Source organism: Carassius carassius, chromosome 50 (genome assembly GCF_963082965.1).
Source record: "Carassius carassius chromosome 50, fCarCar2.1, whole genome shotgun sequence".
In the NCBI taxonomy this organism is placed as follows: Eukaryota; Metazoa; Chordata; class Actinopteri; order Cypriniformes; family Cyprinidae; genus Carassius; species Carassius carassius.
The window spans coordinates 5,530,055-5,557,428 of NC_081804.1; the positions used below are offsets into that span (position 1 = coordinate 5,530,055).

Consider the following 27,374-nt stretch of genomic DNA (forward strand, 5'->3'; position numbering starts at 1 on the left):
TGATTGATGCAGAACTACTCCGACTTAAAATCTCCATCGCTGACCTGAGTGAATCCTTGCTGACCGGTGTTGGCTCTGTCCGGGAAAAAACACTATACTTTATTCTGGAACGGATACCCAAACGGTGACGGACCAATGCACGGTGTTGGATTTGCAATCCAACTAGCAACTGTACTCAGTGGAAAAACCTGTGCCCATCTCCTCACTACTGACAAATTCACAGCATAACTATGCACAAATGAGACCAACAAAACTGATTTGACCGATATAAGATGCAGTATCGGAACTAAATCGCTCCAATTATAGTAAAAAATGTAGGCAACGTGTAACGGCCAAAACTGTATGTTTTGCATGCATCAAGTTATATTGCGGTGTGCCCTTTAAGAGACTGATCGCTTAAGGCGCGCTGTGTGGTGATGACGTAGAAGGACTACGTGACTGTGTAACGTCGAGAACCCCGACAGATAATAAGTTCGCTCTGCTGCTTGTTATTCTTCTGTCTTTGCTTTATTTGTAACGCCAAGGAAGAGTTGATATCTCATGTATGAGAAGAGCGGGTTGCAGTGTACCAACCATTAAATGTGTGATACACCAACTCCTCGCTTCCTATCTCTTCATTTTAACGGACTTACTGAGTTATCCGAGTCAAAGCGTTACAGACGGATTGTAATGGTGATTTCATGTGCTGATTTATCATTCACGACCTAAAACCTTGTTTAGTCAGTAGTAGTAGCTACTGACGGTTTGTTACTAGCACTGAAAATAACAAATCCCTCGTGTTTATAGCGCAAGCCAGAAATGAGACCGAGGCTGAGGGACTCAGCGACAGTGCGGTCATGAATAGCAATGTTTTTTCTCATCACAAGTTACTTGTTTAGCTGTCGAAAAGGGTTTAAATTGAAACCTACACAAGACTTATACACAGCGCGTGTCTGTATCTCTCACCGAACCTGAATCTCATGTAGGAAAAATGTTTGTGGCGCCAAAACGGCACGTCAGTCTTTCATAGCGGATAAAATTCTAAAATACTTGCAGAGTTAAAAATGACTGTTGTTTTACATTATGTCCAGTACTCGCTATATTAATGACTGTTACCGATTTAAAAAAAAAACGTATGCATTTACAACCTAAAAAACAAAGCAAACCCCTAGTTACGAAATTGGAGTATTAAAAGCCCTTTTCAAATACTCGCACTTTGCTATTACTTTACTGCCACCTGTCGGCTTCAAAGCAAAAATGCAGTGTGTTCTGATCTGCACTCCGTTTATAAATGGTCATGCTGTTTAGTCTCTTCATCCAGCAAACAATGCACAGGACTTTTGTAATCACCCATTTTGAAGACTCCCTGATAAATCAGACCTAAACAGAAACAGAGTCAGCCAGCAGACAGAGGATCATCAATCCACCGTATTGATGGATTCAAGGATCCTAGGTCAGACAGCCAGATCAACAACATGATTGATTGCATTCAGAAATATATGTTGGATTCACAGACAGAACCTTTTCCTTCTAGCTGGCACAGATAGCGTTTTATTACAAAAAGAAAAAAGTCGATGCATGATCATTGTAGCATTACCAGGAATATGCTGCATTCCCATCACTCTTCAGGTAGAAAGGTGGACTTGTTTGGAGAGGAGAACAGTTATAAAGTTGGGCTGTACTGAATGCAGGCCCGAAGGTAAGAATCACTCTTACTGAGAACATGCAAACGGAGACCCATCTGTGCATTCACTCCAGATCTGAATTTCATCAAGGGGCTGAGTCTATAACAAACCATCTCTTTGAGAATAAATTAAGTTAAAAACTATACCAAAAAAAAAAAAAAAAAAAGTATTTGTCCAAATGTTGCTCATGTTGAAAGGATACAAGAAACATTTACAAATAACACTGGTGGCAAAATAAATCATTTCTGAATATCTCAAATCAGCGTCCCCTGATAATAAACGTAAAAATAAAACAGACCGACATAAGTTGCCAATTGAAGATTTCTGTGGTAGCTGTTGCTTTTACTCAGAAATGAAAAAGCAGATTTGTGCAAGAGGAAAATCCTATCAAAAAGACAGCTTATGTTTTGGTCACACATTAAATGTTCCAATCGGTATATTTCGGTTATCAATCCTCTCTTTCTGTATACATTTGTCTTTTATAAAATATTTTTTTATTCATACAATCATTTTTAACTATAGCAACATTACTATTCACTTTTAAGTGGCAAGATGTCAAACAATCACCGCATAAGAACAATAGTATATAAACGAATGCCAAAAAAAAAAAAATCATTAGAGTATGTTTCTCTTCATAACAGTTCAAATTATCTGTACAACTGTCTAATATGAATATTGCTGGTCCTGATCTGGTGGCATCAGTGCAGTGCTGGAGTAAGAGACAGCAGCAGCAGCAGTGGTGGTTTCTGGGGGGCTCCAGTCTGGCACTGGTCTCTCCGGGTGGTCCTGGTGGAGGGGTGTGCACGTGGCAGGAGCTGACTGACAGCACTACTCTCATCATGCTGGACCGTTCACTGCTGCCTCGGGGTTGGCTGTGCACTGCTCTGATCTAGTTGAGAACAAGAGAGGTGATTGATGTCAGAGGTGGATGCAACACTAAACTAGAGGAAATGGGAAAAGGTGGAGGGCACAGAACTCACTTGGCTTCGTCCATAGCAGCCGCATCCTCAAGAGGACCATTTAGAGCTTTGCAAGTGGATTTTGCTTTCTCTTCTAAGTGCTTTATACTGAAGAAAAAAAAAGTGAATGCTGGTTAAACAAAAAAAATGTCCTTATACACACAATAAATAGAAACATTTTTAAAATCGCCATGTTTTATTTTGCATAGTGGCAAAGCACGCTACAGCGATTGAGTGCACACACTGAGACGGGACAAGGTACACATCAACTTGTCTTAAGATGAGGGAAGAACATAATATGGAAAAAACATTGGCGTTTCCTTTAAATAAAAGACTCTTACCCTGGTTTCTGACAGTTGCTAGGAGGACAACTGCTTTTCTCCACTTCCCCACTCTCTGCAACAAACAACTTTGCAGATGCGTCATCAGAGGTAGATCGTGTCTCTTCTTCGCTACAGGACGATCAGAGAGGACAGCGTTTTAAAGAGTGTTCACTGACACTCTAAAGAATAAAAGCCCCATTTAAAATCCCTGGACAAACATGCAGAATGGAACGGACCACATTAAAAGCAATGGGCCAAAACAGAAAATGTTCTGAAATGGGGACTGGCGGACAAGTAAGATGCGAGCATGACGTACGGAGACGGGAGTGACTATAAACCACACAACAACTGGTTAAGACGATGAGCTTGTTTAGTATGTGAGTGTGAAATGATGCTGTAAATTCAAAGCTAGTAATATTACAAAGTGATCGCATGCCAGCAATCTTAACCTTTGGGGTGGCATCGGGCCAAACAGTCATTTAATTAATTACAACCTCCTCTAAAGTCTCATGCCAGGAAGAACAGGGCAGATTTTTCGACTAGGGAAGGTCTACAGAGATGCATCCTCCTTTATCAGACTGATTTACACAAATTAGAGTTCTTACACAGCCCTGGTTTAAAAGGGCCCTGTGAAAGAGCCACAGGACCAAACCGCAGCAAAGGATACAAATCTATAAATCTTTACCTGCGGTGTTGGAAAGACTATGATACATATGGGCTTAAAACTTTTGGGATCAGAATGAGCTACTTTTAAGGATCCATGGGGCATTTCATGCCGTTAACATCCAGTACATCTGATATTAACATGCAAATGGTGATGGATACATTACTGTTTAAAAAACAAACAAACATACGAACAAACAAAACATGGTTACAAATCAAAACGCAGTGGCTGACATGGGAAAAACCGAACAGAACAAGACACGCCCCCTGATTGGCTGTACATACCAATACGATTTCAACACTCTGAAGCCACAAGTACGCCAAAGAGAGAGAGGAAGCTCATGTTGTAAGAGTTGCAGTTCAAGAAGGAAAGATAGTTCTTTTTTGTGTTCTCAAACAGACAAAACAGATGTTACAAAGCTCTGCATCTTAACAGCCCCCGTTAAAAAGAGACACGGTGGGCGGCCAGGGCCTCGCTGGCTCTAGGTGCAGGAGGAGGAGGAGGATACGTGACAAGGAAAGATCAGGTCTACATGCAGAGTGAAGTGAAGCTTGTGTCTCAAAAGGGAAAAGAGGAAGTGATGTGAGGCACTGTGTGTGAAACCTGCAGGACTCACCTCTTGAAAATAGCAGTTTCAGTTTTGGCGTCTACAGTAAGGCTGACTGTCTCCTTCATAGAGCCGTTGGTGACCGTTTCTGTGATGCGGTCACTGACAGGCTCTTCCTCAGGGTCCAAGCCATCCCCTACCCTCCCTGTAGGGGAAGTCAGGGTGGTCTCGTTGGGAAGCCACTCCTCTGTGTCTAAATAACACCATTGTTTTATTCCAAGCACTGCATGTTGACCAATGGACAGAAGGAATAGTTAAAGGGTCTATTCTTACTTTCTTGCTGCATGGGCGCGTTGACTCCCAGAGGGTCTGTTTCTATGCTGGTCTCCATGGCTACAGGGGAATTGCTCCTCAAAGGATCCTTGGGACTAAAAGGAGAAAAATTAACAAATTAATTTTTACATTTTACTGATGCTAATTCATTCAACTGAGTTTAAATGAGAAAATATATCTAGTTAACATTACTTAAAGTATACTTTAAGTGAACTTAAAACAAATCTATTACAATAAATGCAGTGTGTGTGTCTTATTATACACAGTTTTTTATTTATGGTGGGTATCATTTACAATCAATGCACAAGACTGTTAAATACCCAAAATCTTCTCAGTTTACAATGCAAAAAAAAAAAAAAACCTGGATACATGACCGTACAGGTTTTGTGCTTAAGCACAATCAGTGCATTTTAAACATGCATAAACATGTGAATGTACCTGACGGGTGTGAGGCTGGAGAAGTCAGCCCAACCTCTCTCTGCATTTGCAGTGTTTGGAGAGTTCCAGCCCGAAGGTTCGGGCACTGCAGTCGGTGATGTTGAGACCGGTGCGCTGGGAGCCGTGGAGCTGCCTGTGTCCATAGGTATGTCATCAAAATTTGCCGTCCATACCGATCCTGAAACAAAATAAGACACAGAACAAGGATGTATGATCCTTGACCTTCAGCTGAATACTAAACGGTGATAGACATGGTAGCTGATCATTTCTATTCTCACCATCCCCAGAGTCCACTTCCATTCTGTCGTCAGAGGTGGCGTTGGTGGATTCGAATGGGTCTCGCTTCCCATCCTCCTCCTCAGAGTCCGTACTATCCTCACTATCTGTACTTCCTGAGCTCCTGTGTAGGAAGAAAGCTGTGGAGAACCAAATGCTGGCATGATGAAAAACACTGCTTGATGAGTTCCAAGGATTACAATACCTGGGACGTCTCTGAGCTTCCGGTGCGAATGTGACGTCCTTCTCATCCCAGATATCTTCCTCATCCGATCCTGCATCCTCAAACTGCTGGATCTTTTCCTTACAGCAGGCCTCAAAGAGTGCCATGTTTGCCTACAAGCACAATAGGAAAAAGCTATGAAAACACATCATGAGCTTTACAAGACATTCAGCTAATAATCTAATACTTTGATTCAATATCTCATATACTTACACTTTCATTTGTATTCAAGGAAAAATTGATGTCTGATATTCTATCAAAGGGAATACTGCAAGGTTAAAAAAAAGAATGGGTTTTAGTTTAGTTAAGCCCTTAAGACCAAGAGCAGCACCCATAACCTACAGCATTACTGACAGTCACCATGCACACACCACCAATCTATTCAAGACACATGGATAATCAGAACAGACACACTTATGTGATCAGAAGTAATCTACAATGTATGATCCATGATTTAACACACACAACCCACCGAAACAGGCTTTGTGAGTTCATTGAAAAGCAACAAAAAATAAAACGTTAACCAAAAGCCCCCACATACAACGCTAAACCCTCCCAATTGATTTGTTAGCAGCAAAAATGGCGTTAAATCTAAAAAGCATCATGCACGAAAGGTACTTACTCCCCGACATCATCCTGATCGGCAAACTCTTCATCATTGAAGCCAAACTGCTCAATAAAATTGGACGTCATTTGTTGCATCTGATAATCAGAAAAGGCCTGGCAAACCCAGGACCAACGATAATGATACATATACACTACAAAGAAGCTTCATTTCAAAACAGCTGATAGCAGTTAAGCGTCTTGCATCAAAAAGCACTTAAAGGACTAAAACAATTATAAATGCATTAACAGTTTAAACCGAAATGGATTAAGTATTTTAAGCAGTGCCATTAACGGAATCATTAAGATATTACAATTAATAGCAGCTTTTGTGAGCTCATTCAGGCACAGACTTACTTGCTGTATGGAGGAGTCCTGATGAAACCCGCTGTCTTTAAAATCTACCTCATCATCGCTGGATGAGTGTATGTGGTGTGTGTTAACCTGAGAATGGATAGGGGAAGAAAAAAAAAAAAGTTTTGATGTCAAATATATTTTTATAAGCATTATAAAACAGAAGCAGAATTTTTGGAAGCGAGAAAATGAAACTTGAGCCCACTTACTAAGTCAACAGTGTTTTTCTTGTTTGTATCTGCTAGCTGTCCTGAAGTAAACGCTTCCCATCGTTCCCTATCCTCCTCTGGAAGCTCTGCAAGTGTGCAAATGTAAGTGGAAAAGGCTTTGTAAATAGACTGAAATGAAGAAAAAACTAAAAGAATTATATGCATTTGAACGAACCTGAGAGGAGCTGCTGAATTTGTGTCCCATTGGGGCCTTTGTCGCTGTTTTGGACTATAGAGTTTGCTATTCTAGTCAGGTGACCCATGTAACCTCTCCGCCGCCCACCCTCAGTCCTGAGGAAACAGATGAAGGATTTAGTAAAGACCTCTTCAGACACAGAGTCACAGATGTGTAAACAGGATGGTTCCTCTCCTTCACACGCAAGCGATCAGATTTATGAGTTACTTACTGCTCCTTCTCATTTGATCCCCAGGCATCAAGAATTGTTTGTATTAACTGGCACTTCTGAAAGAGCTGCGGGTCAGAAGAGAGGAGGACACATTAAACGTTGATTTGTCAAGCAAACAGCTTGTTTCCAAAGAGCGAGTGAGTGGATGGGATGATAAACTCACATGTTTAATAAGGATGTTTTCTCTTATGGGCTCTTGGTCGTTTTCTCTGTTGATTTCAGGAGATTCACTTTGGGTTGAAGGCATCGCTAAGATCATCGCCGTACAGATTTCTACTTGTGTGTGTAGAAAATTATTCCACAAGTATTTAAAGTACATGTCCTTGAGACAAAAGAGAAATTTATTTTAGAACATTTTTTGCATTCAAGCAGAGATTGTATTATACAAACATCCTTTCTTAACTAAATCTTTTGACAACAGGTTCGTTCCAATATGTAATTTCAATATGTTTTATTCAGCAAAGATGCATTAAATTAACTGAAAAAGACAGTAATTTATAATGTAACAAAACATTGTATTTGAAATTAATGAGCTTTTGATATCTAATTGAACAGAGAATATCAGAACACCGATTTTGTAAAAAATTTACACCAAAATATTAAGTACTACAACAAGGATTCTGAAGGATCATGGGACACTGGCTGTTTACATGCACAAATTTTTGGTTCAATCGGACAGAATTCGTTCTCATTGATGAATCTTATTGTAGTGTATACATTAATGCTAAATGAAGTGATTGGGTTGATGTGTGCGTTTATGTCACATGTTGCGTATATATGTTTGCACATAATAACTACTCTCCTACACTGTTTCTTTAATTGTTTTTAACAGCAGAATTAATATTTATCCATTCATGGATACATGTAAACCGCTGTTTACAAATGGATTACTTGGTTGCATGTAAATGCAGCCATTGAAGACTGGAGTACTGGCTGTTGAAAATTCAGCTTTGCATCACAAGAATTAATTACACTTTAAAAAAACTAGTCTATTTTAAATTGTAAGAATCCCCCCCCCCCCCCAATCACAGCACTCTTAATTGCATCTCAATCACTCACTAGTATGACTCCCAGTGTGTTGAGGGCAATGAGCTCCTGGTTGATGATATGCGTGTTGGTCTGAAGAAGGCTGGTCACTAGTCGCACCACATTTAGACGAGTATTTCCCACTGGTGGATCCAACACTCCCCATGTGGTATTCAAGACAGTTTTCTAATAAAATAAAATAATAAAAAGTTGATTTAACATACAAGAAATACTAAAAATACAACACTGTAATCGACTTTGTCAAAATAGCATACAACAACTACAAACAACTATAGAAACAATATTAATCCAACATATATGGCTGTGTGCAGTAGCCAAGCTTTTCTTTAAAAGGGCAAGATTCTGCCAGGTTATTTGTACAGGCACAAAGTGTTGCTGTTGTCCAAAAGTAAATGTAATTAGGAATTTGGAGATTACTGTCTAAGTGAGGTCAGCTGATATAAAGTGCCAAAGTTTAGCCAACAGACATTCACAATGTTTTCACCTTTGGGGGCTCGAGCAAAAGCTGGTGAAAATCTTTCAGCCTGGGTCTGACAGCATCTAGGATACTCTGATTGACAGAGAATGAAGGGTGGTTCATTCCAGAGGGACAAATCTCCAGATGGCCTTCAAACCTGAAAGGAAAAACCAAGGAGGATATTCAAATATGAACAAGGACCCATGAAAACAGATATAAAAATAATAAAATGAACTTACGCTGGTCTCCGTGTCTCAAATAGGGTCAGAAGAATCTGGATCACACTGACTATGGCAGACTCATTCTTCTCTTTGTCAAAGATGTTTGACAGCAACTGCTCTACCGTCTCTTGTCTGAAAAGGCAGACAAACAGTCCATTCAGTACTACAGCATTAGCGTGCCTGAAACTAGAGCTCAACCTTAATCCCTTCAAAAATGCAGCTTTCTAAAGTCACTAGAAGGAATTTTATTGAGATGGAAAACTCACTTCTCCAGTGTGGCCAGCAGAGGGTCGGGCTCTGAGCAGCCCTGCACCTGGAACATTTGATCTCTGCTCAGCCGAATGATCTCACAGAGTGACTGAGACGCGTTTGAGTGTCTCTGGGTGGAGGGAACAAGCATTTATTGTTGCAAAGCTAGCAAGTAAGGATGGGTCACTAGGACTCAACAACAAGGGCTGGTCAGACATGCAGTGTTTTTTTTTTTTTCCCTCAAACCCAACATTTCACCACAAAAATAAAAATTTAAACAAATTCAAATTCAAACTTATTTAGATCAGAGACGCCCAAATTTTTTAATATGAAGGGCCAAATATGTAATATTTATAAATGCATAATATTTAAACAAAAAACAATATAAATAATATATCAATTTTTATTTATTTTTATAAATGAAAAAATGTAAGGAAAAAAAAGAAATGTTGCAATTGCATGTTTTTACCCTCCAACTTTGAAAAATAAATATATTTTTTTAAATGCATTACATTTCTTTACTGGACTTCACTTACATCCTCGTCTTGTGACGGCTGCACCATGTCAACCAGCCGCTGTATAACTTTCTCTTCATTTAGCCACTGCAGGAGAACAGATGAAGAGGAAACTGTGAGGTGGTATTACGATGACAGTGAAATGACTAATCCGTGATGAATTTCCTGCTCTATTTAAATGAAAAACATCTGTATCTACAAAACAAAAACTTATGCATGCACAAAACCAAACTGCTTTTTTACCCCAACAAAACAGAGATGCAACATCATGAAAACCTTTCATGTAAGTATGAAAACTCACATTTAATACATCTTGTCTAAGCTGCTGTGGCTCGATGCAGGTGAGCATCCTGAGCAGGAGGTCCATAATGGCCGAGGTCCCTATGTGCTTGATCAACAGATCCACAAAGTCTTCCCTCTTCCTGAGGAACTCTACGATCTAGATTCAGGAAGGAGATTTAGTTCACCTTTATGCATCCATATGAATCTGAACCAGTATGTCTGATCACATACCTGCTCTGGTTTCCTCCCAATGAGGATGCTCAGGACCTTGCTGAAGAAACTGGCCAGAAGCGGATTGAGGGGAGGCTCATTCTGTAGGAAGCTGTAGAGTTTCATCAGTAAATTTTCATCTTCACCGAGCATGTCATTGATCTGGCTAACATCTGAAGTCAGGAGTTCACAGGATATGTTGGGATACCTTTAAATAAAAAGACAAGCAACACCTCCATTTAACAGACCTCAAACAAGAAATCCAACATAAGTCAACAAACAGTCATGAAGAAGCTTAGCACAGCAATTTCTAGAACAAATGTTTTTGTATGGAATGATATTCCGGACTTTTTTCAAAAGGAATTGCAAATTGTATTTGCAATTGCGTTTTCAATTTGTGGACGCATAAAATGTGACATAATCCAAATGCAAATGCAAATCGCGCATTACCATTTTCATTTTCGTTTAAGCGAACGCACAGTGTCTGCCAAATTTAAAATGGAAATGCAAAGTCCGTTTGCAATTGTGTTTCCCATATCTTACGAGCTATGAGCCTGTCATATTTAAATAGCAATATTAATTACCACATTTGCCTTTTCACTCTCTCTACACTGTGCATGTAAACTGCCAAAACTCAAATGGAATCGCAATTCCTTTTGCATTTGAATTTCCAACGTCTACACGGAAACCTGTCAATCAAGAGACAAGGGTGGGGCCATTTTATTGGGCGTGTTTGCACTGGGAAGTGACGTCACTCAAAGTCGACGGTAATAAATAATTATTAATTAATTAGTGTGGACTTTGTCATCTAAATACTTAACCAATAGGGTTAAGGATGTGTCTTAAAAATTACTTCATCTTTTCTATCCTGTGAAGCTTTACTTAAAAAAGATGTTTCCTGATATTGATACTTTATGTTCTTTTTGTGGTGCTGAACACGAATCCATTTCTCATCTCTTCTGGGAATGCACATATACAAGTCTGTTCTCGAAGAATTTTTATATCTTCGATCATACTAAAATGTACCATGTTTTACTATGGTAAATATGAGTTATCGATAGTGTTTATAATTAAACCACAGTAGCCACAAATGTACAGTTGTCTGAGACGTTATGAAATGTTCTTTAACATCATGAACCATAAAATGTGGTCAGTGGTCTGCTATGGTTTATTTTCATAATAGGTAAACACGGTCGCATTTCCTTGATTCAGCAGTAGCACGATGTGAGGCCGAGAGTCCTGTCTTCAATCGAGAAATCTGGAGCTGATTTGGTCTAGATCGGTAGCTCAGTGGTTAGTGACTCGCGGCGCGGTGCTCCGTCTTCTAGCGCGTGTTCGAAACCCGCACCATCACAGACGTACTTTATTTTTTTGTTTATCCTACTTCTGCCGTGAAACGGGCGATCATACTAATAACTTGTAATCTTTACAAGAATATCTGAATCATGCAGTGAGCAAGTCTGCGTTTATTAAACACTTAATATCATGTCAGTTTGTGCTTTCAGAATTGCCGAGTCTGCTGCCGTCGTTCCAGCACATCTGCAGCAGAGACCTGTCCTGAACCAGGAAGTTGGTCACCAGATAACACGGTAACCAGTTAAACCGTAACACCTGGAAGATTAGGCAAATAGACGCTGATTTCGGACATGCATCCTCGGTAGTTCAGACTTTGTGCATTCGACTCGGGAGTGTGATGTCTGTGAGGACGCAGGTCCGGTAATTCTGCAAACAGCAGTGTACATGATAACTTCAGTCAGCTCGCCTTGACTACTGCAATTTTCCTCACTGTATATTTACAATAAAACAAAAAAGGATATGAAATACCCCTGCCTCCTTTCATTTTCCATTTAAACATAATAATAGCAGCAGAAATGTACTTGGTTCAGGAAAATGTGTATATATACAGTCATTACAAATGAAACTAAATATTATATCAATTGTCTCTTTTATTACCGTCGACTGTGAGTGACGTCACTTCCCAGTGCAAACACGCCCAATAAAATGGCCCCACCCCTGTCACTTGATTGACAGGTTTCCGTGTAGACGTTGGAAATTCAAATGCAAAAGGAATTGCGATTCCATTTGAGTTTTGGCAGTTTACATGCACAGTGCAGAGAGAGTGAAAAGGCAAATGTGGTAGTTAATATTGCTATTTAAATGACAGTCTCATAGCTCCTAAGATATGAGAAACACAATTGCAAACGGACTTTGCATTTCCATTTTAAATTTGGCAGACACTGTGCGTTCGCTTAAACGAAAATGCAAACGGTAATGCGCGATTTGCATTTGCGTTTGGATTATGTCACATTTTATGCGTCCACAAAGTGAAAACGCAATTGCAAATACAATTTGCAATTCCTTTTGAATAAAGTCCGGAATATCATTCCATATTTTTGTCGAGCAAGAATGAAATGTTATTATTACTTATATTTGATCTTCTCCTCCACATCGTCATTGGGCTCCTGAGTGATGTAGCTCACGAGATCCTCCATGCACTGTGGCCTCACCAGGAAGTCCACGAGCTTGTGGTTCTGAGACTTGCACTCCTGTAAGACATCCTCCTCATCCATCACCTCTGTCAGCGTAACATCATCCTTTTCCAGGAGTGTGTCAATGTGGGATGTCGTGTGCAGATCAAACTTCCAAAACATGGTGCTGCTGAGGAATTAATAAATAGGAGGGGATGGTTTTCAGATTAGGTTTGCTCATCTATGAGATTTTTTTTTTTTTTTTTTTTTTGTGAGTTTTGTATTATCACTTTGACTGTAGAGAAGCTAAAATGTGACTAATTATGAAAAGGCTTACCTGAGTGTAGCAGAGACCAGAGGGTAAAAACTCTGATTAAAAATAAAAGAATGCTTGTGCTCTTTGGGACTTCTGGCCCATTACAGGCACCACAGGCGGCAGAAACTGGACAGACCCTTAAATAAAGGACACATGCAGCAGAAATGTCCCCTGCCACAGCATAAACACTCAACACACACCTGCAACAGAGAACAGACAGAACATGTATTTGTTATTGGTAAAGAACAAATACATCTTTTCTTTAACCCAACTAATATGACTAGAGTCTGATTTAATACAAAAACAATGCACCAGTTCACACAAAACAAACGGCAGTTTTGTTTGCGGGAAAAACAGACAAAAGTTTAAAGAAAACCAAGTTCCTTGTTGTGATGTTGACAACCTAGCAACACAACAGTCACTCTCACCAGACTAACTCCTCTGATCGGTCTGTAACAATTATCAACACAAACAACACATGACTGTGGTTTTATTTTTGTTTGTTTTCCTAACAAGGAAATTGCACATCATTTCTAACACAAGAGACTCAATTATGTCAGGTTAAATCCCAAAGTCCATTTGACAGCTCTGGCATCAAATTATTATAATTGGAGATAGTGTTGTCACGGTACCAAAATTTCAGTATTCGGTACCGATACCAGTGAAAATCCACGGGACCAATTTTGGTACCAAAGCAAAACATAAAAAAATAACTTTTTATCACAAAAAATAAAACCAATGCCATTCTTTATACTTATTTACAATTGTGTTTAGGTTCTTCTACAAGTAATATAATTATGAAAAACAGTAAACAAGTTTCACCCAAATTTAATTTGTCTTTTAATTTATGAAATTTAAACATTTTATTTTTTGGTAAATAAAGGGGATTTGCTATTAAAATTAAAACATGGAAGAAATATTGTGTGATTAATTGTTAATTAACAGTAGTAGCAGTATCACATACATTTTACAAAATAATAGTAATATTTCTAGCACAATGCCTTTATCTAAAAATGAATTTGTAATGAATGCATATTTGTCATTTATCTGAACTTAAGACTGGTGGTGATGCTTAAGATATTTTTGTTCATTGAGTGTTTCTGTAAAAAAAAAAAAAAAAAAGTAATAGATCATAATAATTATTATTAAAAGATAATAATACTACTAATTCTACCATACTGACAATATACAATGCACTATGGATTGATGAGCTGCTGGGTTCATGAATATTAATCAAGTTGTCTGCGTTCGGTCGAACTGATTTGCTGAAATCAAAACAGGGACGGTAAAAGATGAGTGCCAGCCAATGAAATTGACATTTGCGCATTAGCTCCGCCCACTACTGGAGAAACCGGCATATCTTCTGCTTGTTCGAAAATATGAATAATTCTAAATGAACTCCATTATTTTGACAGGAGAAGACAACAAAGAATATAGTTTACATGTAGCATGTCGATTCAGCGTGGTAAGACTCTCGCTCTCTCTCTTTGCATGTGTGAGAAACAGAGCTATCAGCAAAGCGACGGCGAGTCGTGCTCCTTCACACAGAGTTTACAGTTCGGCAAATACCATAGACAGTAAAAGAGGCAAATACAGGTGTACTGTGCGTCCATTGAGATGAATTGAAAAGTACAGATCGCTTGATGGAGAGAGAACTCTGAAGCGCTCAGTTAGTGTTCAGCGAGTGAAAATATATCTGCGCCAATCTTATAATAGCCTCGAACACACACACACACTGGCGAGTAAAATCTAAGAACTTATTAGCCAATGGCTAACAATAGACATAATTTACTCGCCCTGAGTAAAATTTATTCACATATGCGAGTGATTTACTTGCAATGTTGAGGCTGTTTTGACGGTTTTCCGTGAATACCTTTAAATTGACACTGGTTTTACTCAAATGAAACGGTAAAATGCTTGTGAAGTGACTCAGAACAGTTCTGGTGATGTTGTATGTCCTCATTATTGCAAGCGTCATGCGCTTCAGTCTATGTACTAAACAAACCATTCATTCATTCACAGACATGCATGCAGAACATGCATGTTGGGGGGTTGGGCTAGGCTCCCCCGAAAGAGCTTTGACTTTAGCCTCCTTCCATCTTCCAGCAAACATGCTTTCCATCAATTTACAGTGATACAAGTGGATTTAAATTCAGCAGTTAATGACGCGAAGCACTGAAAGTTCTAATCACACCGGTGTGATCGTTCGCTTCAGGGACCAGCCAAGACGGATCACACTGGTGTGATCATACGCATTAAAGGGTTAAGTGTGCCTTTCTGAAGATTCCGGTCCACTCGCTCAATACGCTCAGGCCGGCACGCTCAACCCAGTTCATAATCCAAGCATTCTTTAAGTGCATTTTATTTTGTGTATACTTTTCACAGGCTTTATAATCCAGGTGTATTTTGTAAAGATCTACGCACATTTCATCATAATGAACCTGTTTTGAATGTTCTATTGAACAACGGCAGCTATTTTCATGGAAATAAAGTGAACGAAAATCAAATACACTTCTTCAGTTTTTGCCTTTTAGGTAGGCTGTAAGGTTTATGAATACATTTTAATTAATACAATTAATAAAATTAAGAAGAATGTAAGATTTTGAAATGTTGAAACATGATAATTGCTATTTATCTATTTATTTATTGAGCAACTGAGTGGACCGTACGTCCATAGAGCGGAAAACGTAGCGACCATCACACGCTCCGCTTCGCTCACATGCTCTGGCGATGACAACAGAGAGAATAAAAGTTACGCTCTTTCTTAGCGTGAACATTTGGGTGGCTTTATGCAAATCTTCCCGCATAGTGATGTAGAGTTGTGGGGGCGTGTTAGAGTGAGCTGTTTTAGGGGGGAGTGGTTACTTTCAGAAAGAATATCTCTTTTGATTTGAGACTTTAGTTTTTGCAAAGTCACACCTTCTTTATGCACCAAGAGCTTGTAACACTACAAAGAGAAAGAAAAATTTTTAAATCCCATCATATGACTTTAATAATAATATTGACACAGGGTAGATCAACAAAATATTTACACAAAAATGAAACCGCTTACACTACTGCATAATGCAGTGGTTCCCAACATTTTTCAACTCGCGGCCCACACAACCAAACACATATGTTTGCGCGGCCCACTGCAAAAAAAAAAAAAATTAACTGACCCCGCTGTTGGGTTAATAACTTAGTACTCAGAAGCTGGATTGTTAACTGTATTTATTGAATAAACTAGGGCTGTGCGATATGGAGGAAAAAAAAAAAAAAAAAACATATCGTGATTTCTTGGATCAATTTTGCTATTTCGATTTAAACAATTTTGACGCACTCAGGTATGCTTTACAGTCATAAATGCATTTAGGATGAATTTGAAACATTTCCAAAAGAAAACCAATTAAGAGCTTTATCAAAAAGTTGTAACCTCTCTAGAACAGACATAAGTCAAAATAATCACTATAGTAAAGGTGTAACAACATTTATAGACTTATGGCAAAAAAAGAAATAACATAAATAAATCCCCGTGTCCAGGGACTTTTTTTTCTTTTTTGCCATGCATTGTTCATAGAGCTCATTAATTGTTGCGGTGCCTCAGGTGTTGAAATAGATTTGTTATACATTATACAGGTTCACACGTTTGCAGTGTATATTCAGTATGTGTAAGCAGTGCAGAAGCAGCAGCGAGAGCGCATTATTGTAACGCGAAAGCACATTAAAATAACGCACAAGTGCGAATCTCTCTGTTCGCACGCAGATTTCCTTTGCTCTGTCACAAAACCAGACGTGCTTGTTCAGATACACGCTGCTCTCGCGTGGCGAGAATGTGCGCATTTAAAACGTGACCCCTCTCACTTAAACTGCATTCTGTGCACTCACAACTCTCTATGCTCATGTGCTAGATATTAATTATTTTCGCACGTTTTTATTTCTAGCCTCTTACCGCGTGCAGTGTGAACGCTCTGATCCGTTAACATGGGCTCGGAAAAAAGGTGCAATACAGACAGTGTGTGAACCTGGAGTTAGGCACATGCCCAGTCTGTTCTGTTCTTCTCGCACTAGGCGCAATCACCGCAATGCATTCTGATTGGATCAGATAGCATACTGCGGGAGGTCAGGGCCGTGGGAAATCGTGCTATAAAGCGATTTAGAAATCGCTCAAGCTCAAATCGTTATTTTATGATGACTTCTATTAATCGCACAGCCCTAGAATGAACTGGCAATGAACAGAAAATAGCTCGGGCTGGCACCGCTCAGCAAAACGGGAAAAGATCCAGGCAGAGCTCGGCAGCGGGTAGACAGTCAGCGGAGCAAGCAGTCAGGAGGGAACATGTTGACAGCCATTTATGCATGTTTGAATTTGTTGTTCTGTAGCATTTGCAGCAAAAATATCTAAGATAAATTGGCAGTTTATTCTTAAACTAATCAGCAAGCTCGAATAGTGGAAGCATAGTTACAGTTTAATATTTATTTTTTGTTATTTAATTATATATATATGAAATGTATTATTTATTTTATTAGTAATTGGTGGCCAACCTGCAATACCATCGGCCCACAGGTTGAAAACCACTGGCATAATGTTTTTGGGTCAGTATGGGGGTCAAAAACTGAATTCAACATTAAAAATTGTGTGTATAATAATTTTTTCCCCTCAGTATTAAAAAAAAATTTAAAACATTAAAAAAAGCACATCCTGATACTGAACTCACTAGTTATCAGTGACGCATGCATAGCGCATTGAGGTTTAAATTAACATGTAGCGGTGAGCCAAATAGGACATCTATAATTATATACATGCATTAAACAACACAGACACCACAGATTATATTCTGTATTTGAGATCGCTTTACTTATATTAAGGCTGTGCATAACACTGACATATAAAAGACATTACAGAAACTGGACATACTTTTGGCCAATACACCTCTGCAACTGGATAAGGATTTTCAAAATTATTTAAATAATCAAATAACTATAAGAATGCATTACTTTTTCATCTTTAAAGTAAGGACATTTCACCTGTGCTGAAACCTGAATGGTGCAAAAGGCTAAATTTCCATGTTCAATGTCAACATAACTTGGTTGTCAAGTAGGCCTACATCTTGACACTTGCTTTGAATGTCAACCATTTCTAACACCTTGTACCACTACTTAGCTGTGATTTACTGGTGTCTTCCTTCCTCACGTAGCATTTCCAGACATTTACATTCAGTCCCAGTCTTTCCAGGTTCACTTTAGAAGACTTCATCTAGTGCAACAGATCGAAGAACAACGTACTACACTAGATCACCTGTACCATTCAGCTTGAGTAGCTCCGAGCAGAAGAAAATCCTTGTGACTCCCTCTCAGGGTCTATAAAAAGTGTTGCCAAACCTCTCCAGCATCCCAAAGGCCAAAACGCCACCACAAGTCCTCCGGCTGCACTCAGAATCAAGCCTGCAAAGCCGTTTTCCCTGACCGGACCATAAAATGTGCTGCCATGTCAAACCAGCTAGACTGCTTACAAGAGTGAGTGATCTTCTCATACTTAACGGTCTACTAGGAGCATTCCCATGCAATCACATAACCCAAGTCTAGAAATAAACCGCAGTAAGATTGTAGTGATCTTTATGTGGATGGGCCAAAATAAATGTAAATACATAGATCTGTGATCAGCACATATACTAAACAACTTTGCTACAGAGATTGAGAACTGTGTTAAAAGTCTAGACAGAAATAAGGTATCAAACACCACACTGCTATAATTCCCCATTTCTATCATTTTAAACTTACCTTCAGGGATCCTTACGAAACACATTAACAACTATTTTATATGAAATATAACATGATCTCAAAAAACAATTAACATTTTCAGGCGTCTTGTCCGTTTGTGTTCTGGCTGTGCATCAATCCCAACTGAACTGCCTACCAAGACAGCATTTTGGAGCACCACAGGCGCGTTAGAACATCCCAATACAACCTTCATATGCGCTTAACATTGACCAAAAACGTTGTCTATGTACCGCTCAATAGGATTCGACAAACAGCCTTTGTGTCTGACTTTCTGAAGTTTTTCTGCATGTCAGGCCCCGGCATTAGCCGACACGGAGCTTCCGCCGGCGCAATATTACAGTTCGGACACCTTCTTACAGTCTGTGCTGGTTTAAATATGTAGTAGTCCCGTGAAATGTTAGAATAATTTAGTTAAATGTGAAAAATGGTTGGAAATATACGCTGCTCTGATTCGCCAAAACAGAGAAGTGGTAACTGGCTAACGCTAAGCTAACAGAGACACACACAACACAAATACGTACCGATTAAGAAAGCGGAATACTGCCGAAGCCCGGCATGAAGACCGACGAACCTTTGGATAAAACGGTCACCGGAATAAAAAAAAAAGAAAAAATGGGGCGAGGTATGAAAGAATGAGGTGTTTATAACAGATTGTGACAGGCGCGAAAGAGAGACCATCGGAGAGTTCACTTTTCAAGATGGCGGTGTTTCAACTTCAACAACCCCAACCCCCACCTAAGGTAGCGGAGCTGTCAATCAAAATACACTGCTGCACGCTGATTGGCTATAGTGGGTGTCAATTAAAGCTGGTCGCGTTTGTAAATCTCGGACTGTGTGGGGTAAATCTTCGATTAAGAAACGCCACGAAACCAGAGATCATCTTTGCAACCGTTTGCTCTCCGTGGGAATTAAATTAATGTAATAATTATACATGTTGAGGCTATATTTAAGTGAAATTAAACCATTAAGACACACCCACAGCAGTTAAGGCCAATAGAATTTTGCTGGATTTAAAATCGCTCGTCTGATTGGATCACGAAAATGTCAATCAAGTACCGAATTCAAAACTAAAAGTACAGAGATAAAAAAACGACTAAATGATGTGTCTTACCTTCTTTGTGAGAGCTTGTCCCTTGAACGGATTTCTTACATTTCAACATATCCAAGATATAAAGACAACGCGGTTATAGTTTCTTCACAACGTTGCACAAAGCAACAGTGTCGCTTTCAGAATCGCCTTAACCGGCTCGTTACTTGCAGCAACGCCCTAGCAACAATACGACGTCACGGTGATTGACATGCTGGTGGTCCAATCAGCTACCAGTGCATGAACCACATATTACTGAATGGAGTTCAAGGAAGGCATTAGTTAAATGGCAAACCAACATGAAACTGATTGCATAAAACAGGAGTTTAATCATTTCAAGATATATTATATAAAATAACATAATATATATAATAAATTCTCAATAAATAAATTAAATTAAATAAATGAATTCTTAATAAATAAATGTCATAAGACATGTTCGTGTTTATATATATATATATATATATATATATATATATATATATATATATATATATATATATATATATATATATATATATATAAGACATTATTTCACATGACATAATTCACATCTAATAAAACACAAACGTTAAAAGGGATAGTTCATGCAAACAAACAAATAAATAAATAAATAAATACATAATTCATTAATTCATTTCTGGGTGAATTATCTCTTATAGGAGAACCTGGTTTTTCTACTGGTTTTTCTTTTTCTTTTCTTTTTTTCTATGTGTTTAAGTGTTCCAATTTCTTGAGCCCATTGATAAAATATGGGTCAAGAAGTCATGTGCTCTATAGTCTGTCATAGTGCAGACAGGCAATTACAGGTTTAGTGTAGCATGCCAAATAAGATCTGACATGTGACCCTTATGTTAAATGTGATGTATAAATCTACAGCGTCAGGCTGTGGAACTGATCTGTTACAGCTGATGACAGCTGCATTTCAGACATGCATGATTCTGTGCTGCATGTTCCATACACATAACAAAATCTGCAATGGATTCATACAGAGTAGAGTAAAAGAAGCTAGATTTACATTTTCACATGCGTCAAATTAACCCTATGATTCCACTGCATTTCCACTGTGTCTGATTGACTGCCATGTGGGTTTCTATGACAAAAAACATTATTTTACTGAAGTGGTTTTGCTCCGTAAAACACAAACAAAATAAAAAAAAAAAAATTCTAACATTTGCATGTGATTGTATAACAAAATCCTGCCTCTACTACTCAAAATCAGGCACATGCAGAGAGGGGTGTGTGTATATTTATATATATATATATATATATATATATATAGCCCCTTTTTTACATTTGAGCCCTTGCCCCTGAGGACCTCTCTGCACTGAAGATCATGAAAATCGTGTAAACTAAATGTTAGGATGTATTGTATGCTTCTGGGGCTGTGTGAAAGACGCTTCTCATGTCATCTTTCATCAGACAGAGGCAGTTATCAGGATTATGGTCCAGCTTTATGTTCTGTTTCTATATCTGCTGCGTGTTCTGTCAAGCAGATCTCAGATGAACAACACTCAAAAAGAACTGCACAAAGAATTGCATGCTATAGGGAATTGTATATTTGGGGTCATTAATCACAGACTAATTAGCATGGTGATTATATATACACAGAATTTTTTATTATATTTACATTTAATATATTTATTTCAGTTTTGAAAAAAATGGTGTAGGATTTACTCGGAAATTGCTAGCAAATTTAACATTTACAAAAATGTCAATTAACACATTACATTAAATATAAAAATTTGAAGTAGCTGAAATGATAATAAATAACAATTAAAACAATAAATAAAATAAAATAATAAACTTTTAACCTAAGCTTTTTGCATCTTTAAATGTAACATTATTTACTTTTACATCATTAGACATTATTTAGCTAGCTCCCACAATTTTCATGTTTTATTGCTTTTATAGGATCATTTGGTCCTTGCCATTTAGGCCAAGCATGGTCCACACACATGTATTGAAGCTACACACTTATTTTTTATTTTTTTTAGATCATATAATCAGAAGATCCAGGATGGTGCCGTGCTTTTCCTCATGATGTGAGTCTGTTCTCATGTGCCTTTTTTCCAAGCTGTGTTTATAGCTCTTCTACTACGCAGATCATAGACAAAGACAGACAGATGGGTACATGGAGGGGTGTCGACATCTCCCCTCCCCCCTCAGCCCAGTCAGAAGCCTCACAATATGTGTTTACTTTTGTCAAGGGCTGAAGACAGGAAGGAGAAATGAGAAAGGAGAATGTACATTTAGTTCCTTACTGCAGCTACAAACTTTGGGCCCTGTTTTTATAGCATGGGCATCTCTGAATGTATAAATTGATAAAACCTATTTGTTTTATTTAAATCTATTTTATTTTTCCTATTTTACTCTATATGGAATTATTATTATTATATCATTATTGTTGTTGCTGTTGTGGAACATTATACTAACATTAAATAGGTTCTGAAATGTGACCCTGGATCACAAAACGTCTTAAGTCACTTGGGTATATTTGTAAAAATATATTCCAATCCTAACAAACCATTCATCAATGGAAAGCTTATTTATTCAGCCTTCAAATGTGCCTTCATATGTATCTAAATTTCGAGAAATTGACCAGGGTAACAAATAAGGGATTAATCTGATTGGTGAGGAGGGCGATACTAACATCATTTTTAGGCCTAGTTCCGTTTTATCCACATGAGGGCAGTAGAAGACAAAACTCCTGAAATCCCTATCGGACTCATGGCAATGATCAAACACACATTTATTTTATTACCCTAACATGCAATTCCACCAAGGCAATGTCACATTCAACAATAACATTTCATAACGCACTTTTTAGAATGATCCCAAGTGTTTCTGCATTCTTCCTCATGTTTGTTGGGTTACCACTGGACTCAGACGCACCTAACTCAGTTCAATTAACAGCTGCTTGATTGCAGCCTTGGGCTCCTCGGTCACTGCAAATATGGGATTGTTGGAAATAACACACTTGCCTTTAAGAAGTCACGCCATTTGAGGAATCCTTTACTTTTGTAGCTGAAATGGCAAGTTATATGCCTTAATATAAGAATAATGACTGGCACCATGATGTTAAAAGACATCAATATAACATTTCTTAAAATAGAACCTTTATTATATATAAAAATGCTTTTGATACAAAAATTGTCACAAGTGTGCATTATATGAGGCATTTTTGTACACAAGACAAAGACATTGGTGGTGCACCGAAGAGCAAACAGCATCTTGGTGTAAGTGGAAAAATCTAAATAAACTCCATTCAGTCACATTCACAATGAACAGTTGTAATGAGATCAATAGCTTGAAACTTAATCTGCGTCATCTGTTAAAATGATCTTTGAGTTTTCTAATATCATAAATATCTAATATTTGCCTTTAAAGACATTGTTCTTTGTCGTTTTGCACGGCTCACTGTAAAAACAAAACTCATGTTACCAGTCTGAGTTAAGAGGACAACTCACTTTGTATCTTTTTCTGCAGCTATAATTCTAAGTTTTTATGGATGCCTAATTACCATAAGTGCTCAATTTGGCAAGAAAAAAATATTTCATGATGGTTTTGATCAAACAGACATGCATGGCATTTCAATGTGTGCTACAAAACATGTTAAAACTGCAAAATAAATCTACTCTTTTGATTAACATTTTAAAGAGGGAAACAATTCTTCAACTTTACCAAAAAAGGAGGGAATTTCAAACCACACTTTTCTAAATTGCATTAAAAAAGCTGTTTGCTACCACATTATCATGATAAAATAAACCACATATATATACTCATGTTCAAATCATAGCTTAGTTTTACTGTATTATTATTACTATAATTATTATTTTTAGTTTTTTTACAAAACATCTACAACGAGTTCAGTCCATGAGATATTATAAAATCCATGTAGTTCACTACAAAGCAGGCGACTTTCTTCTTTTTTAAGAGATAGTTCACTTAAATGAACATTTTTCCTCATTTTCTCACCCTCATGTCATCTCAAACCCTTATGACCTTCTTTTTTTTTGTAGGACATAAAATGAGATATTTATCAGAATGTCCAAGCTGCTGTACAATGAAAGTGAATGGTGACAATGACTACTAAGTCAATAGTAATCTTCAGAAGACTTGGAATATAGCGTAAAAGTCTCATATGTTGCTCTTTTGACTGGTCCACATCCACTTTCACTACGGAAAAGAGCAGTTTGGAAATTCCTCTAAACGTCTCCTTCAGTGTTTTACAGGAAAAAATGAGCCATGTAGGTTTGGAACAACGAGATTTGAATTTTTTGCCGAACTACCCCTATAAATGTAAATCTAAACAAGACATTATCTCCTTCAATGTAATGGCGTTTCAAATGTATATTCAGATATGACTAAACACAACCAAAGCTCTTTAGCTATGAGAGATTAATAATTTTACAATGGTCTATGGTCAGTTCTCATTATATAAACAAAACATTTCAGCTGGCTGTTTTCATTTGTCATTATTTACAGTAAAAGATGTATGTACAATAGCAGCAAACATACTTTTGGTAAACAGGACAAACCAAACATAAGCTTGGAATCATATCATATTCACATAGAACATAATTAAAACAACATATTGTGGCCATTACGGAAAAAAAAATTATTTACTTAATTACACATATGTACAACTCCTCCGCAGCGGATGATTTTGGCATTTTTTTTTTCAGGATTTGGTTTGCATCTAAACTCCTTGTTAAGTGGTATTATGAAAAACAAAGATGATTAAATCACAACCATCCTGAAACAATATGTTCATATTCATAGCTTGTAGCAATATGGGGGAGGGGGTGGGGGGGTCTCTTATTAAAAATTGAATTAATTTGTGCAAGCAGTGTCCTGGCACGACTGCTGTACATTTATTCCGGATGAATTTCCCGTCCCTCCGCAAAAAGCTGAAATGTTTCTTGAACAAAGTGTGTGGAAAATAAAATAAAATCTTTGTTTCTTCTTTTAAAACTATTTAAAACTATTTACAAAGCGTGGCCGTTTGCTGGGTGTCACGAGGAGTCCGTGCAGGGCGAGGGGGGCGGGGGGCACAGGTGGAAGTAGCTGCGTTCGGTGGAGGGCGAGGGGGGGCAGCTCTCCTCCGCTGACATGTACTGGCTGCGTGGGGTGGGGGGTGGAGGGTAGGGGTCAGAGTCTGAATTGAGGTCCATGTAGTACTTGTTGGTTTTCCAGCGGCTCGTGGTGTAGTCGCTGTCACACACGTCTGTGCTGCAGGGGGTGGTGGGGGGTGCAACCCCTCGCATCACATACGGCCTGTGGAGGGCGAACATTCGAAGATCAGTAACTTGAGATGTTGGACCTATCTATCTGTCTGTCCAGTCATCCCATCTGTCCTCCATTCAGGCATCCTTTTATCTATCTATGCAATTATCCATCCATAAATGTAGCTCAAGTGGTAGAGGGTTGGGGGTTCGATTCCCCGGGAACACATGATAGGTAAAAACTGATAGCCTGAATGCACTGTAAGTCGCTTTGGATAAAAGCGTCTGCTAAATGCATAAATTTAATTTAATTGAATAAATCAACATATCTATCCTAACATACCAAACATTTGAGCTAGCTACCTACCTATCAGCATATCTACCCCACCATACCAGATATCGGAGTTATCTAACTAAAAGCACATCATCATACCTACCCCTACCATAAAAGAAATTTGAGCTATCTACCTTCTTACCTATCAGCATATCTACACTAATTCTCCAGATATTTAAACTACCTACCTACTAGCATATCTACTCTGCCATACCAGTTATCTACCTTCTTATCTACCTATCTACCTACCTTTCAGCATATCTACCCTAACTATCCAGATATTTAAGCTACATACCTGTCAGCATATCTACCCTACCATTCCAGATATGAGCTGTCTACCTTCCTACAGACCAAACTACCTAGCATATCTATCCTACCATTATAAAAACTTAAGCCATCCATCTATCCACCCACCCATTTATTCATTCATTCATCCATCCATCCATCCAACCATCCACCCACCCATTTATTCATTCATTCATTCATTCATCCATCCATCCACCCATTTATTCATTCATTCATTCATCCATCCAACCATTTATTCATTCATCCATCCATCCATCCATCCATCCACCAACCCATTTATCCATCCATTCAACCATCCACCCACTTATTCATTCATCCATCCATCCATCCAACCAACTGCATATTATCCATCCAATTATCCAATTATCTAGAATCTCTGGATTAAAACACACCTGTAAGACCTGGTTGTTGATGGGCTGTTAGATGAATAGAAGACTTCTGCATTGTAAAGTGAGCGATCTGTTGCTGGCGATGGAGGAGGGTTGAGCATCTTTACACAGAAATGTAAAAAAAACAAAAATGTTATAAGGCATAAACCACAACAAACCAGATAATATAAAATACACGAATGAGCATTTAACTTAAAATACAAAAACCCTTTTTCCTACAATTAATTGAACATTAAACAATAACAATCAACTGATCAATAGAGTAGTACCTGAGGGTAAAAGACTCCTTTGGTGCTGGAAGAGCTACTGGATGATGCTCCCGTCACATGGTTCCTGTCGTAGAGAGGTGCCCCACTGCTACTGCTGCCCATGAGACTCACTGAGCTCATCATGGACTTCCCACAAGAAATACCTGCGACACAGCGAGACAGACTCATCACACACTAAACACTCATCACGGGCAGAGACATTATTAATCTTAACAGACTGCAGCAGCTATCAAACAGCAGACCTTTACCTGTAAAAGTACCGTGCTGTGAATTTGTGGGTGCGATAAAGTTGAGGGGCACGTGAGGGGTCCCGCTGATGTACTCGTGTGGGAAGCCTCCATTAGGGCCCTTGTAATGACGACACACGACTCTCTGACACACAAAACACATGCCTCCCATCACAAAGACAGAGAGAATGATGCCGATGACGGGGCCGATGGTGCTTGTGTGACGAGGAATGTCATTGGGGGATGAAGGGAAATCTGAAAATTAACCAAACAGGGAAAAATATGTCTTGGAGGCAATGTTACATTCCAGTTATCATGCAAAGGGATGTAACAATAAACTGCAAGCCGGTTGAAAATCGATTCAAATATGTGACGATTCAAATCAGTTGAGATGCTTAACAAATCATGATTCATTTAGGGGTAGAAGTTTATATGAATGCATGTCTGAGGGGAACTAACTGTCTTTAGAAAAGTTCAGATGGTATTTTCTCTTTTCATCTTGCCTCTGTATAATTCATATTAAAGTTCATAAGTGCAGTGCTGCTTTGTTTACAGCAGAAACCAAGGAAACGCTTTAAGCGCCACCTGCTGGCAGAGAGTGAATCTGCATCTCATTCAGCTCGAACGCTGTTTCATGCAGATATTTTTATGTATAATTTCACAAAACTGAAGTCAAACCATTCTGTTTTCGCTCAATTTCAAAATGATACATGATACATTTTGCATGTATGCAGCATCTTTGTTTGGATCTTGACTAAAATTACATTTATTTAAATCTTGTCATTTAGCAGATGATTTTATCCAAAGCGACAATAGAAGCAATCAAAACCAACAAATGCAAGTGATATATTAGTATTTTATAGTTATATTTAAATTTTTACAGAGAAATGTACAGCATTATGTGCAAGCAATAATAAAAGGACACCTTTAATTCATAATTTGTTTAAATATCATTTTATTTAAAAAAAAATTGTGAATCGAAGCATGTCGTGAATAAAAATTGAATTGTGAG

General features: G+C 38.3%; 2 protein-coding genes across 8 annotated transcripts in view; both read right to left on the bottom strand.

Moving 5' to 3' along the window:
- Positions 1-1,833: 1,833 nt before the first annotated feature.
- Positions 1,834-19,787, bottom strand: LOC132133778 (serine/threonine-protein phosphatase 6 regulatory subunit 3-like). Of its 7 annotated transcripts, none has more exons than XM_059546738.1 (26): positions 19,634-19,787; positions 12,787-12,965; positions 12,406-12,639; positions 10,003-10,189; positions 9,791-9,928; positions 9,511-9,576; positions 8,992-9,104; positions 8,744-8,857; positions 8,532-8,661; positions 8,060-8,212; positions 7,164-7,322; positions 7,001-7,065; positions 6,769-6,884; positions 6,594-6,679; positions 6,388-6,474; positions 6,050-6,147; positions 5,641-5,695; positions 5,410-5,540; positions 5,207-5,328; positions 4,929-5,106; positions 4,491-4,585; positions 4,227-4,410; positions 3,895-3,912; positions 2,965-3,075; positions 2,645-2,731; positions 1,834-2,553 (listed from the first exon to the last, which is right to left on the bottom strand). In XM_059546738.1, the coding sequence occupies exons 3-26, from the start codon at positions 12,630-12,632 to the stop codon at positions 2,502-2,504; spliced, it is 2,772 nt and encodes a 923-aa protein (XP_059402721.1). In that variant the 5' UTR covers positions 12,633-12,639; positions 12,787-12,965; positions 19,634-19,787; the 3' UTR covers positions 1,834-2,501. The 7 variants fall into 7 exon arrangements, with proteins under 7 accessions (XP_059402721.1, XP_059402722.1, XP_059402725.1 ...); XM_059546739.1 differs by lacking the exon at positions 19,634-19,787 and adding an exon at positions 19,044-19,251 and having other exon boundaries at positions 12,406-12,636; XM_059546742.1 differs by lacking the exon at positions 19,634-19,787 and adding an exon at positions 19,044-19,251 and having other exon boundaries at positions 6,050-6,096.
- Positions 19,788-22,862: 3,075 nt separating this feature from the next.
- The window catches only part of LOC132133717 (low-density lipoprotein receptor-related protein 5-like), a 76,122-nt gene continuing 71,610 nt past the window's right edge, over positions 22,863-27,374 (bottom strand). Inside the window, exons 21-24 of the mRNA XM_059546638.1 lie at positions 26,384-26,617; positions 26,136-26,278; positions 25,870-25,967; positions 22,863-24,889 (exon numbers count right to left, since the gene is read on the bottom strand). Of these exons, the coding sequence (XP_059402621.1) occupies positions 24,628-24,889; positions 25,870-25,967; positions 26,136-26,278; positions 26,384-26,617 (737 nt within the window). The 3' untranslated portion in view covers positions 22,863-24,627. The remainder of the gene's footprint in view (positions 24,890-25,869; positions 25,968-26,135; positions 26,279-26,383; positions 26,618-27,374) is intronic.